At 43.7% G+C, this 15398-nt stretch overlaps 1 protein-coding gene across 3 annotated transcripts in view; it reads right to left on the bottom strand.

Moving 5' to 3' along the window:
* The window catches only part of tacc1 (transforming, acidic coiled-coil containing protein 1), a 41809-nt gene that overhangs the window by 15571 nt on the left and 10840 nt on the right, over nt 1-15398 (bottom strand). For 2 of the 3 annotated variants that reach the window (XM_029775755.1, XM_029775753.1), the window contains exon 2: nt 3270-3373. Coding sequence is in view for 2 of the 3 variants with exons in the window: in XM_029775753.1 (XP_029631613.1) it covers nt 3270-3373 (104 nt within the window). In the remaining variant the exon portion in view is untranslated. Of the gene's footprint in view, nt 1-3269; nt 3374-7223; nt 8042-15398 lie in introns of those variants that run through there. The other variant, XM_029775752.1, reaches the window with a different exon arrangement.

Raw genomic sequence — 15398 nt, 5'->3', positions numbered from 1 at the left:
AGTAGCCAAATGCAGCGCTAAGGAACTAAAGTAGAACAAGACTAGACAGTAGGGCAAGACAATACATTCTCCAAGTTAAGAGTGGTTATATAAGCTCTCTCACCAGGTCTGAACACTGGCAATCAACTTTCTCTTATTTAAGACCAACCAAAAGCTGGTTTTATCGGTAAAGCAGTTGGTTATGGCATGAATTTTGACAGCCTATCCAGTCGTGACGCACACTGCCCGTATGCACATGGAACAACAGTAGCCTAATGTGCTTTTGGTGCCTGTATACTTTGTATTTAGAAACATAAAAAACAAATGAATGCGATCTGATTTGTAAGATGGTTCCGGTATGTTCATAAAACATAGGCCTATTTGGGAGCAGTACAACGTGAGTGGACATTTCTCTTTACATTGGATCTTTGTTCTGCTACTGTGAAAAGTTTGGAAGTGCGTAAAACCCTCCATAGTCTGCCTCATTTTAATATTATACGCCCACAGGGAGAAATGATGGTGCTTGCAAGTGTGACATAGCCTATTTAAAACGAGTTGTTGTTTTGTTTAGAATTTTATTCAAATGATTCATTCTCTCTCTTTTTAGGCCTTAATGATGATGAATTTGAACTTGCTTATTGACTATGTTTGGCATGTCCATGCTCAGCCATAATGCAATTTACAGTAGGCCTAGCCCCTATATCAGAGCGAATGCTTGTGCATTCATCAAAACCCAGTCCTTTCGCAAGTGCGCCGAAAAATATGATAGTGAAAATAGCAGAAATATTTCTGACACACTTCTGCTTAGATTAGCCGCTACGTTAGGTTGTTAAAATAGAGCCCATAATGTTTTTAGTTTGAAATAAAATGTGCTGCAATTTTTACCATTTTGCCATGGGGCAGAGAGAACATTTAGCAATTTTATAACTCATTTCATGCAATTTTACTTGTTTTGCCATGGGGTGGAAAAAATGTGCAGTTTTTACAACCAACCACATTAATAAATTGCACCACAGAGGAGTGTGGGATTTATAGACGTATAGACATTATTTCTGTCTATAAATCCTACAACATTCTTTTACTTTACTTATTGCCAGAGATAGTTAAGTATTCAGAGAGTAGGACAAACAACAAAGTTGGTTATTTTTGTGTACACTACTAAACGTTTCTAAAAGTACTTGCAGCTTCATCCTAGCCTGTTGCCAGGTCTGTTTGTGCTGTCTTGCCAACTCATATGGTCTTTATTGGCAAGACAGCACAAACAGATCTGGGACTATTAGCAAAGCAGCACAAACAAACCCTGGAACAGGCTAGCTTCATGCTGCCAAGAACAGTCCCTTCAAAACGGGCCAGTGAGCTGGAGTTCAACCTTCTCCACAGCTGGCTACGTGAGCAAGAGGAGGAGTGAGGAAACATCAGGAGAATGTTTGTGGTTGTGGAATAGAACAGAAGACAACTCCCTCGGTGCGCGCTGCCAGCGAATACAGCCTTCTCCGACTCCATGGCTCACAAACGACACTTTCACTACCCCAGGCCTGAGCAAACAAAGATAGCCTGGACACAAACTAGCCTGTGCTACGCAATCCCACTCAAAGCAGTTTGAGACCCCCTGCTTTTACAGTCCCATATCAAAACACAGTGGAGTGAACCGAAACAAAGCTCTCAGAGACGAAGAAATACTTATTTAAAAGTAACTTGGACAGAGTGAAAAGCAGCACGGCTGTCCAACTAAACTACGCCTCCTCAAATACTTCCAAACCAGTCTGAAATCCAACGGGTATGTGGTTGCATTGCATGCACTCTCTATGAGTTTCGAGACCATCTAAATTATCGCCAACATCTACTGGACATCATACAATAACAGGGTTTGAAATGAAGTGTTTCAAGTATTGTAAGTAGGTTACTTCAAAATATTGGGACTGGGAGTAATATGGAAACCACTGTTGCTTCACTGGCTTGTAATGGGGCTCATAGATCCAAACCGGATCAATATATTGGAGATATTTCTAGATCCCTCACAGGGTAAGTCACTCTCATGACTTGAAACCCCTCCCACAGACCAATTGTAAACAAAGAGGAGCATCTGCTTTTGTTCACGGCTGACCTCCAGAATTCCATAGTCCAAAGCCAATTCTTATGAGGGCCGTGATCCAATTCTCTACCCTTCTCCAATGTTAAGATTTTATTTGAGCCACACATGCTATTGTTTTGGAGTGACCTCCCTCAGTTTGACCTGAATGGCAAATATAAGTCCTGTATTCAGCCGATGACTTCCCACTGGGCACAGACGTCAATTCAGTCTATTCTGCATTGGTTCAAGGTAAAGTGATTGAAATTACGTGGAAACAACGTTGATTCAACCAGTGTGTGCCCAGTGGGTTCTCTCTCACAACAAGCGTAATTGGTGTGAATAAGGTAACGGTGTAGTTTAATATCAAGCTTTAAGTGCTGCGTAATTGTAATGGTCTTTGTGAATGTCTAACAGTCAGATGCATACCTAGAGAAGTACGGTAGGCAAACAAAGCACATCTGTCTTCAATTACAGTGGCAAGGTACACTTCCCTCCGTTTGGCCACATGTCAGACGGAACATAGTTAAAATAGCTTTACAGTCGGTGCAGTTTAATCTAATGCAGTAGCAGTCCTTTGAGAGCAAATGCAATCTGCAGTTTCAGTTGAGAAAACATTATTGATCGACATCAAAAGGTCTGAAGGACTAATCTACTTGATTCCACCAAACACGGTATTTTGTTTGGTGGAAAACAGCATATTGAAAACCACACCTGAGGTGACTGTTAAAAGTTGAAGCACCATGATAGCACGCGCACACACGGTTCCCCACAGGAAGTGCAAGACAGAGACAAAATCTCTCTTGTTGCCATGGAAACTCCAAAAGGAAGCCAGCCGTCTAATGCATTCTCTACACGTGAGTGTCAATCAGTGGTGCGTGGGTGTGGGAGTGAACCGAAGAGGTGGTTGGGGTGTGTGGTAGGCCATGCCATGTACTGTAGATGTTGTGAGGGACTATTTTGTGCAATAATATCCCAACAATATCCCTTAATGTGAAGGTGCTCTGTGTGGTATGTCATTATGATATAGTTGTATGGTGTCACGTTGTTGTTTTTGTTGCTGACTCACATGCCCAAAGTAATTGCCCTTCGGGGATAGATAACATTCATTTCATTTTTTTGTTGAACTTAATGAAATACGTGCAAGTGATTTTCAGCATGTTTTGTGCCTACTTCTCTCTTTCTGTCCTTGTGTGTTGAAGGCAAGCAGCAGTGCTCTCACCTGCTCTGTCAGTGGCGAGGTTCTCCAGCTCTCCTGGGACACTGAGTGGAGCGTGGACAGGACTCTGAGCCTCTGGGGTCGCAAAGTGGCCCTCTGAGTCCGAACTGGAGGAGAGAGAATGAGAGAAAGAGAGCGAGAGAAACAGACAAAGACAGAGGTAGATGAGTTTGGTCATACCACTAGAATATCTGGAAATACAAACTATTGTGAAAATATCATTCTAGTATGTGTACTAGTGCAGATGTTCTAGTATGTGTACTAGTGCAGATGTTCTAGTATGTGTAGATGTTCTAGTATGTGTACTAGTGTAGATGTTCTAGTATGTGTATTAGTGTAGATGTTCTAGTATGTGTAGATGTTCTAGTATGTGTAGATGTTCTAGTATGTGTAGATATTCTAGTATGTGTACTAGTGCAGATGTTCTACTTGCACATTCATCTTCTGCACATCTACCATTCCAGTGTTTAATTGCTATATTCTAATTACTTCACCACCATGGCCTATTTATTGCCTTACCTCCCTTATCCTACCTCATTTGCACATACTGTATATAGACTTTTTCTACTGCACTAGTACACATACTAGAACATCTACACTAGTACACATACTAGAACATCTACACTAGTACACTAGTACACATACTAGAACATCTACACTGTTTGTTTATTCCATGTGTAACTCTGTGTTGTTGTATGTGTCGAACTGCTTTGCTTTATCTTGGCTAGGTCGCAGTTGTAAATGAGAACTTGTTCTCAACTAGTCTACCTGGTTAAATAAAGGTGAGAAAAAAATGTGTACTAGTGTAGATGTTCTAGTATGTGTACTAGTGTAGATGTTCTAGTATGTGTACTAGTGCAGATGTTCTAGTGTGTGTACTAGTGCAGATGTTCTAGTGTGTGTACTAGTGCAGATGTTCTAGTGTGTGTACTAGTGCAGATGTTCTAGTATGTGTACTAGTGTACTAGTGTAGATGTTCTAGTATGTGTACTAGTGTACTAGTGTAGATGTTCTAGTATGTGTACTAGTGCAGATGTTCTAGTATGTGTACTAGTGCAGATGTTCTAGTATGTGTACTAGTGTAGATGTTCTAGTGTGTGTACTAGTGCAGATGTTCTAGTATGTGTACTAGTGTAGATGTTCTAGTATGTGTACTAGTGCACTAGTGCAGATGTTCTTGTATGTGTACTAGTGTAGATGTTCTAGTATGTGTTGATGTTCTAGTATGTGTAGATGTTCTAGTATGTGTAGATGTTCTAGTATGTGTACTAGTGCAGATGTTCTACTTGCACATTCATCTTCTGCACATCTACCATTCCAGTGTTTAATTGCTATATTGTAATTACTTCACCACCATGGCCTATTTATTGCCTTACCTCCCTTATCCTACCTCATTTGCACATACTGTATATAGACTTTTTCTACTGCACTAGTACACATACTAGAACATCTACACTAGTACACATACTAGAACATCTACACTAGTACACTAGTACACATACTAGAACATCTACACTGTTTGTTTATTCCATGTGTAACTCTGTGTTGTTGTATGTGTCGAACTGCTTTGCTTTATCTTGGCTAGGTCGCAGTTGTAAATGAGAACTTGTTCTCAACTAGTCTACCTGGTTAAATAAAGGTGAGAAAAAAATGTGTACTAGTGTAGATGTTCTAGTATGTGTACTAGTGTAGATGTTCTAGTATGTGTACTAGTGCAGATGTTCTAGTGTGTGTACTAGTGCAGATGTTCTAGTGTGTGTACTAGTGCAGATGTTCTAGTGTGTGTACTAGTGCAGATGTTCTAGTATGTGTACTAGTGTACTAGTGTAGATGTTCTAGTATGTGTACTAGTGTACTAGTGTAGATGTTCTAGTATGTGTACTAGTGCAGATGTTCTAGTATGTGTACTAGTGCAGATGTTCTAGTATGTGTACTAGTGTAGATGTTCTAGTGTGTGTACTAGTGCAGATGTTCTAGTATGTGTACTAGTGTAGATGTTCTAGTATGTGTACTAGTGCACTAGTGCAGATGTTCTTGTATGTGTACTAGTGTAGATGTTCTAGTATGTGTAGATGTTCTAGTATGTGTAGATGTTCTAGTATGTGTAGATGTTCTAGTATGTGTACTAGTGCAGATGTTCTACTTGCACATTCATCTTCTGCACATCTACCATTCCAGTGTTTAATTGCTATATTGTAATTACTTCACCACCATGGCCTATTTATTGCCTTACCTCCCTTATCCTACCTCATTTGCACATACTGTATATAGACTTTTTCTACTGTATGTTTGTTTATTCCATGTGTAACTGTGTTGTTGTATGTGTCGAACTGCTTTGCTTTATCTTGGCTAGGTCGCAGTTGTAAATGAGAACTTGTTCTCAACTAGCCTACCTGGTTAAATAAAGGTGAGAAAAAAATGTGAACTAGTGTAGACGTTCTAGTATGTGTACTAGTGTAGATGTTCTAGTATGTGTACTAGTGCAGATGTTCTAGTATGTGTACTAGTGCAGATGTTCTAGTATGTGTACTAGTGCAGATGTTCTTGCATGTGTACTAGTGCAGATGTTCTTGTATGTGTACTAGTGTAGATGTTCTAGTATGTGTACTAGTGCAGATGTTCTTGTATGTGTACTAGTGCAGATGTTCTAGTATGTGTACTAGTGCAGATGTTCTAGTATGTGTACTAGTGCAGATGTTCTTGTATGTGTACTAGTGTAGATGTTCTAGTATGTGTACTAGTGTAGATGTTCTTGTATGTGTACTCATTCAATGCAATGTGTTTGCATACCTGTCATGTGCAAAACAAGTTGGCTACAACTGATAAACAACTAGCAGTAGTATCTGTGAGATCCAATGTTGTGCTATAGGTATAGCAATTAAACACTGCTATAAAAACATATACATTGCACGATCATCTCTCTCCGTCGCTATCACAAAGCCATGAGTGATAACACTATCATCAAAGGCAGGGTAGTGTTTTACCCCAACAAGGAACAGGAGACAGAGGGCACATTGTGTGCTATATATCACTTGTTGTACCTGTCTGCGGTGCTGGGGAATAACAAAGTACCTGAGGCATTGTGAAATACTTCCAACAAACGTTCACACACGCACATATTAACCAGTAAGCCTCTAAAACAACAACAGGCATGTCTGTTTGGAAGAACCACATAGTAGATCAAAACGGTGTAATGGTCAAATGCATTTTCTACACTTTCTCTTTCTGCTCATTCCCCCTTTACGCTTCGATCACACCGACAGCGTCATTATATTTTGGTACGCCAGAATTACATTTATTTCCAAAGAAACGCTGCGCTTTCCTTGCGGCATTGTGTTGCAGAAGCAGTTGCAGTGTGTTCTGTGTGGTGCATATGTTGGATTTATTGAACGTATGTGTCAAACTGTATGCGTAGACGGCCTGACAGAAATGGTAGCAGAAGGTGAATGTTGAACTTTTGTTGCACACATATCCAGATGATGCTGAGTACCATTGTGCGCCAGGACACTGTCGGTGTGATTGAAGCGTTAGAACAATACCGACTCACAAACCCCACAGGTGGAAAGGCAAAGCAGGTGCCACTCTCCCCCTCCTTCCCCCATATGACACCCCCTCTCCCCCTCCTTCCCCCATATGACACCCCCCCCTCCCCCTCCTTCCCCAATATGACACCCCCTCTCTCCCCAATATGACACCCCCCCTCCCCCATATGACACTCTCTCTCCCCCTCCTTCCCCAATATGACACCCCCTCTCTCCCCAATATGACACCCCCTCTCTCCCTCCTTCCCCAATATGACACCCCCCCTTCCCCAATATGACACCCCACCTTCCCCAATATGACACCCTCTCTCCCCTTCCTTCCCCCATATGACACCCCCTCTCTCCCTCCAGCTGCCTTGTGGGTCTCTCACTTGGAATGCTTTAAGGCTCCAATGTAGTCAACAAACACACTCGCCTGCACCCTTGAGATCCATCTTCCTCCTCTTCCTCTCGCTTCCCTCCAAGGGACAGCCGTCCATCCTCCTCCTTCACCCCCTGGCCCTCCTCCTCCTCCTCCTCCTCGTCCTCTCCCTCCCCTGCTCCCCGGACTGCCGTCCACGTCCACTTGGCCCAAGACACGGGCGACAGCCAAGACATTCTCCTTGGCACTGTTTTCGGCTTCCTCCCTTGGTCTGAATAGCGTAGACACTATCTTCTTGCGTTGTGTCTAGATAGACAAAATCCGTACTGTAGTGTCTGAATAGACCCTATCTGTTTGAGTTGTCTTCAATGGTTAACCAGTTGTTTCTATCTTCTTCGCTCCCTCTTAAAGATGGCAAAAATAAACCACCAGTTGTTCTTCACATCTTAGTAGTAGCTCCTCCTGGCTGTTCTCTTCTTCATGTTAGTCAGTTTCCCCTGAAGGCGCTCCTTCCACTCTGCTGTTGATGTTCTGTTTGGCAACCTTTTCTCAGAGGGTGGCGGAATAGAAAGAGGCTTCCAGTGCTCTCGCCTTCTCTCTTACTGTCTGTCACGCTCCCTCTCTCTCTGCCTCTGTGGCAGTCAGAATACCACAGCAATGATCAGCTGGCTTCCAGAGTGCCTCTGCCTAGCTCGCACTCTCACTCTCCCCCATGCTGTCTACATCAGGGCCAGTCCACTGTGAAAGAACATGGGGGGAGAAAGGAAGCATGCGTCTTCAAAAGACTGCTGTGCTCCCTGGGCCAGTGAGTGTGGCGGCCCCTGTGGTGACAGAGTGGTAACTTCCAGTCAGGCAGCTGTTCCACTCTCATGCAAAAAGCAGAAGAGGGAAAACGAACTGGGGCTGAGGAGAGTCTGGTGTTGCAGAGTGGTGGAGTCGGTGGAGCTTCACGTTTTACAGCACAGAGGGTTTTGGAATGTAGTCTCCCAAGCTCCCCGCCCTCAGGCTGTTTAACCGTTAACCGTTTCCCTCCTCCTCCTCCGACCCGACAAGGCGGCAACAGCCAGCCATGCATGACCGGACCAGACCGGGGAAACCTGTTCTGTCTCATAGCCCCCAGTTCCTCCCTGGTTCATGGACTCAGTGGCCCGTTGTCACTCTCTGGCTCATTGTCCCAATAGTCATCGATTCCCTTCTTTTCCTCATTTCCTTAGGATGCTATTTTCCTTTCCTAATTTCCCTAGGAAATGTTCCTGTCCTTCATGAACGTTGACATGAAAAGCTCTTCATTGGCAAAATAAATAGGTTGAATTCAAACCCTATCTTTTCTTAGGCTAGCGGTAACGAGCGTTGGGCCAGTAACCAAAATGTCGCTGGTTCGAATCCACGAGCCGGCAAGGTGGAAAAATCTGCCGTTCTGCCTTTGAGCAAGGCAGCGAACAACAACTGTTCCCCAGGAGCCAACAACGTGGATGTCGATTGAGGAAGACCCATTTCGGTTGAATGCATTTAGTTGTGCAACTGACTAGGTATCCCCTTTCCCTTCCCTCAAGCCGATCAATTGTCACCAAGAAAAGGAGAGGAAGCCATTTTAAATGATTGGAACACAACCTCACTGATAGCACTGATTGATGGCTGCTTGAAATACTTGAAGAGCCTGGGGATGCTAGCTGTTTGTTCCCCTCCAGTGATTTATGCTCAAGCTGACATCAATCATTATGCTTCAGTTAAAGAACCATGAGAGCGCAGCCTGTCCGTTGTAGAAGAGAAAAACTTGTTTACTCTGCCAGAATTCTTTCCACCATGGAGAGGGTGAAGGCTCTCTCTAGTTGAGGCTTTCGCAGTCTGGTTTGAAGATGTGCTTGAGAAAGGGAGTTCCAACTTCTAACTCATATATTATCAATTGTTTTATTCTATCATTCCATTGTGTTTTCCTACATTGGAGAGTTATTGGTGATTCTATCAATGTTGTATTTCTGATCAGTTTTCCAGGTATTTTCCATTGTGTTAAAAGACTAAATAAGCCTTAGCAAACTCTCTAAAGTGTTTGTTGTCTGAAATACCCGCCTTGACAACATGCTGTCTCCTACCGACTACTACTGCAGTGAGGAAATGAGGTGAGGGGGTGTAAGAACAGTTCAACCCAAAAAGCAGGAAAAGGTCAAAGTGATCCAGAGAGAGTTGTGATACATGGTGACCCAGGTTTGTACAGCATTCAGATACATCTAATCTACACCAGTCAATGAGATTCAGTCAAAACTGCCCAACTGAACAGCCTGTCCAAAGTGTTGAACTAAATTTAGCCATAAAGCATATACATATTAGCATACCTATAATCATACTATTCCATCAATAACGTTCATCAGCATCAAAGCAAAAATAATTGAGTTTACCCGCATACACGTCACACATGGCCACTTCACTGCTACATTATGAAACATCAAAAAACGGATCGCTTGATTGAAATGCTAAGGCTGTGCTTGTTCATTCTAGGATAAAAGACGACAGCCATACACATCAATGGAAATGGTGAGGCAACGGTCTGTGGGGCGCATGGGCCCCGTTCCAAACAGGACGCTACCCAGTCTTGTAAGGTATGGTGCCGTTACCTGCTTCTCCACTACTGCTGCTCGGGAGGATCTGAGACTGACGTTCTGTTATATAACCCAAGGAGAGCTACATAGACATGCTTGCTATTTCAAACACACACCGAAAGTTATGACGCTGAGGAAAACAGAAACCATATGACACTGAAACGAGCAGTTACGAAATCATGTCCCACTTTAAACGAACAATATCTGTTAAGGCTTAATGAAGCTGTCGTAAAGCCTTTATAAAGCCTGTAGAATAACTAAGGGGTGCTAGGACTGCTGACAGTGGCAATTAGATTAGAGATTAGAAAACCTTTATTGTCCATTTAAATTTACACTAAATGGAAAATTGTATTTGGCGTTCTGACTCACATTAAAAGGAATTGAAGTAGTAATCTGAAGATTGCTGCTGGTGTCTGTTCCCAGCTACCATCTACTGTTGTGCCCTTGAGCAAAGCACTTTCCTCAACTTTTTGGGGGATTTCCAAACTATTCAAAGAAGGGAGTGTTTTGTGTGTGTCTATCTAATTGGCTGAAGGGTGTTTCCAGTGGAGCAGACCAGACCCTAGCTATTAAAGCTCCAGACAGGTTCCACCCAGCCTGCAGCCACTGGCCTGGCTTCATCTGTTAGATCCCTTTGTTGCTGTTGGGGAGGCAGGGGAATAAAGGTGGACGCTTCTATATGTGAGGAATTCCAACAAGCCAGTTTCAATGGGGGAGTGGCCTGACTACCGTCTGACTCCAGATGTATGGGTAAAAGGGATCCTCTCTGAGACAACAGTGAGCCAAATGCGCACGCACGCACGCACACACACACACACACACACACACACACACACACACACACACACACACACACACACACACACACACACACACACACGTGTAAAGAAGACAGCAAAGGAATATAACACTTCCCCTAACACATTGTCTCGCTGTCTCATCAAGGCACGTCCTCACTGACCTTAGCAACATCTCACTTGTTTTGGATTTTCTCAACACAGACGTCACCAACAAAAACCCATCTATGTTGAGTCTTGATGTCAGTCTTACTGAACAATCCAATAACAACAACAACCTGGTATAGCAGCCCAGCCTGCTAACATCGTGTCTCTAGTGAGCCAAGCTGGGAGGAACAATAACAAGCGTTCAGAAGTAGAAATCCTCTTTGGCTGCATGCCCTCGTGCTACTTCCTCTGTTCTCTTTTACCAAACAGGTTGGAACTAAAATGGAGATGTCCGTTAGTTAGGGAGGTGAATACATCTGCAACACAGATAACACTAGTTCGTTAACACATACACACAGGCATGTTTGGGAGTCGCCCAACTCGCTCTCTTTCTCCGATCTTGCCACCCGCTCAAAACAGGTTCACTCACTCTTTCATTTACACACACAAACAATGCTTGCATTCGTAGTGGGGTTTTGTATTAGGCAGCCCCTCTGCCTGCCCTCACTGGTTCTATTTCTGTCTCCAGGCAGAGGGAAGGTCTGTTATGTAAGGCAGGGCCCTTATTTCCTACTTCTCCACTGCAGTCACAGTCTTGTCCTCCCCTATGCTAAGACTTTTTTTCTCTCCAAACTTCTCATGATGGGAACTTTGTAGCTGCTTGGTGTGATTCACGGTATTCATAAGGGGATGTGACCTCTCCTTCTCTCTGAGAGAGAGTGAGATCAAGAGAGAGGGAGAAAGAGTGAGAGACAGGAGCAATAATACGTAACACATTTTATATGTATTTTATTAGTTTATACCAGCATCTGCCGGCTGTTGTAAGCCCCTATTTTGCATAGCCATATGGGGAAGTGACTATTTTGAGCGCAGTGATAATGATCATTATTCTTTTCTCCCACAGCACATGCTGCACCTGTCCAAAAACCTGGCAGGGAAAAATCACCACCCACTGCACAACACAGGCCTAAGAACACAACATCTTATAACAGTGATCTCAGGTGTCTGTAACTAACTGCAGCAAAACATTTGCCTACTTGTTTTATTTTCTTCATGTATTGTCAGAGAGTTGTAAAGATGGGTGAAATGTGAGTCGTTTTTCTAGTCTACACAGTTTGAGGAAGTGGAAGAGACCACATCCGCCTACAGACATGACTATATGTCTAAACTGCTATCCAATCAAGACTTGAGGCAGGCCAACCACCTTTCCTGTTTATGCCTCCGTCTGTTCTATCAGCCATGTGTCTACCTAGTATGTAAGGTTACATTTAGCCTGGTCCCAGATCTGTTTCCGCCGTCTTGCCAACTCAAACTCAAATCAAATCTGATTTGTCACGTGCACCGAATACAGCTGTTTGTACCATGTTTTGTGCTGCTACCATGTTGTGTTGCTACCATGCTGTGTTGTCATGTGTTGCTGCCTTGCTCTGTTGTTGTGTGTTTTGTCCTATATTTATAATGTTATTTAAAAAAATATATATTATTTAATCCCAGCCCCCGTCCCCGCAGGACTTTTGCCTTTTGGTAGGCCGTCATTGTAAATAAGAATTTGTTCTTAACTGACTTGCCTAGTTAAATAAAATAAAAATAAAAAAACTGGTTTAGACTTTACCGTGAAATGCTGCTAGGGTGATTGTCACACCAGCACAAACTGATCTTGGACCAGCCACGCTATGGGCCCTGGTGGTCAAAAGTAGTGAACTACAGGAGGTAGGGAATGGGGTGCCATTTTGGATGAAACCTAAATATGATAAGCCTTGCCTTGTACAGTCTCCCCATGGAAAATCACCTTCATGTGATGAGAGAGCCATCTGGTGGCAGAAACAGTTCTGATTCTGCTCCAGTGGCCTCTACCCCAATTCTGTGGCTGCCCTGAATTGCATTTCTGTTTACCTCTTTAATAATACTCAGCTATATGGAATAATATCTATGATACTGTATGTGAATGTGGTAAATCATACAACAGTCTCAAATAAGGTTCTTTTTGGTTTCACGCTGTCGTACTTCACTAGTCTTGTGATGTATTCACCCAGCTATTTGGAACAAACTTGAGAAAGGAGGTGGTTATCAAGTGTTGCACTTGAGAAATACATTTGCTAAATCGCCACAGTGAGTCCTATAAGAATCAGGCAGTGGGTGTGCTAGTATGGATATTGGAACATAGCCATGGCCTTGAGCACCTGTATGCAGTGTGACTGCTGTTATACGGCAAATGCTGAGAGGACAAAGTCCTATCTGATGTGACAGGACACACAGATACTTCCTGTCTGAAGTGACCCATGTTTGCAATGCAAATATGATGTGTGAAGGGCTTTTATAGTGGGAGCCTTTGCATTATTGTATTATTGTATAAATTGGATGAACTATCCATGTAGTAAAGCTTTTTAGATGATACAGCACAAAGTCACCACAGCTTGAGTTTTGTAAAGCATTAGCGGCTATCTTTATGTATTAGTGATGGGGGGGAAATCGATACAGTTACATATCGCACTATTATTTTTGGCCGATATTATATCAATATTTGACTCGATTTGTAAAACAATATATACTGTACATTTTATTATTTTTGTTGCTACTGTAGTTAGCGTTAGCTAGCGCTAGTCGGCAGTACCTGCGCCAAAACGCCGAAATTGTTCATCCTATAGCTTGTTCTGCATCTTCTTTTTAAATTGTAAGCCAACATGTTTTCAGACTGACCTAAACTCGTTGTCTCATGCTCTCGCTTGTCTCGCTAAAGCAGACATATAGTAAGCAATCTGTTTGGAACATCAAGTCGCAATCGAATCGCAGTATCGAATCGCAATACAATATACACTGCTCAAAAAAATAAAGGGAACACTAAAATAACACATCCTAGATCTGAATGAATTAAATAATCTTATTAAATACTTTTTTCTTTATATAGTTCAATGTGCTGACAACAAAATCACACAAAAATAATCAATGGAAATCCAATTTATCAACCCATGGAGGTCTGGATTTGGAGTCACACTCAAAATTAAAGTGGAAAACCACACTACAGGCTGATCCAACTTTGATGTAATGTCCTTAAAACTAGTCAAAATGAGGCTCAGTAGTGTGTGTGGCCTCCACGTGCCTGTATGACCTCCCTACAACGCCTGGGCATGCTCCTGATGAGGTGGCGGATGGTCTCCTGAGGGATCTCCTCCCAGACCTGGACTAAAGCATCCGCCAACTCCTGGACAGTCTGTGGTGCAACGTGGCGTTGGTGGATGGAGCGAGACATGATGTCCCAGATGTGCTCAATTGGATTCAGGTCTGGGGAACGGGCGGGCCAGTCCATAGCATCAATGCCTTCCTCTTGCAGGAACTGCTGACACACTCCAGCCACATGAGGTCTAGCATTGTCTTGCATTAGGAGGAACCCAGGGCCAACCGCACCAGCATATGGTCTCACAAGGGGTCTGAGGATCTTATCTCGGTACCTAATGGCAGTCAGGCTACCTCTGGCGAGCACATGGAGGGCTGTGAGGCCCCCCAAAGAAATGCCACCCCACACCATGACTGACCCACCGCCAAACCGGTCATGCTGGAGGATGTTGCAGGCAGCAGAACGTTCTCCACGGTGTCTCCAGACTCTGTCACGTCTGTCACATGTGCTCAGTGTGAACCTGCTTTCATCTGTGAAGAGCACAGGGCGCCAGTGGCGAATTTGCCAATCTTGGTGTTCTCTGGCAAATGCCAAATGTCCTGCACGGTGTTGGGCTGTAAGCACAACCCCCACCTGTGGACGTCGGGCCCTCATACCACCCTCATGGAGTCTGTTTCTGACCGTTTGAGCAGACACATGCACATTTGTGGCCTGCTGGAGGTCATTTTGCAGGGCTCTGGCAGTGCTCCTCCTGCTCCTCCTTTCACAAAGGCGGAGGTAGCGGTCCTGCTGCTGGGTTGTTGCCCTCCTACGGCCTCCTTCACGTCTCCTGATGTACTGGCCTGTCTCCTGGTAGCGCCTCCATGCTCTGGACACTACGCTGACAGACACAGCAAACCTTCTTGCCACAGCTCGCATTGATTTGCCATCCTGGATGAGCTGCACTACCTGAGCCACTTGTGTGGGTTGTAGACTCCGTCTCATGCTACGACTAGAGTGAAAGCACTGCCAGCATTCAAAAGTGACCAAAACATCAGCCAGGAAGCATAGGAACTGAGAAGTGGTCTGTGGTCCCCACCTGCAGAACCACTCCTTTATTGGGGGTGTCTTGCTAATTGCCTATAATTTCCACCTGTTGTCTATTCCATTTGCACAACAGCATGTGAAATTTATTGTCAATCAGTGTTGCTTCCTAAGTGGACAGTTTGATTTCACAGAAGTGTGATTGACTTGGAGTTACATTGTTGTTTAAAAGTGTTCCCTTTATTCTTTTGAGCAGTGAGAATCGCAATACATATCGCATCTGAACCTAAGTATAGTGATAATATCGTATCGTGAATTCTCTGGCAGTTCCCAGCCCTACTACAGTGTTTATATGATTGACCGTAGAAAGTGGAAGAACCTGACACTCATTTCCACACAGCAGGAACAAAAGGTCCCCTGTGGCGGAAGTTTCAGAAGGAAAGGTCCACCTTTTCTCAATGTCCCCCCCCCCCCCCCCCCCACCCCCCACCCCGCTTCAGAGCCTGAATTAGATCAGCTAACCGGGTTTACAGGACTGTCTATTGCAGAACTTCTG

Source organism: Salmo trutta, chromosome 14, assembly GCF_901001165.1.
Source record: "Salmo trutta chromosome 14, fSalTru1.1, whole genome shotgun sequence".
NCBI classification, from domain to species: Eukaryota; Metazoa; Chordata; class Actinopteri; order Salmoniformes; family Salmonidae; genus Salmo; species Salmo trutta.
The sequence above is the reverse complement of the archived record's forward strand: the minus strand, read 5'-3'. Positions and strand labels throughout refer to the sequence as shown.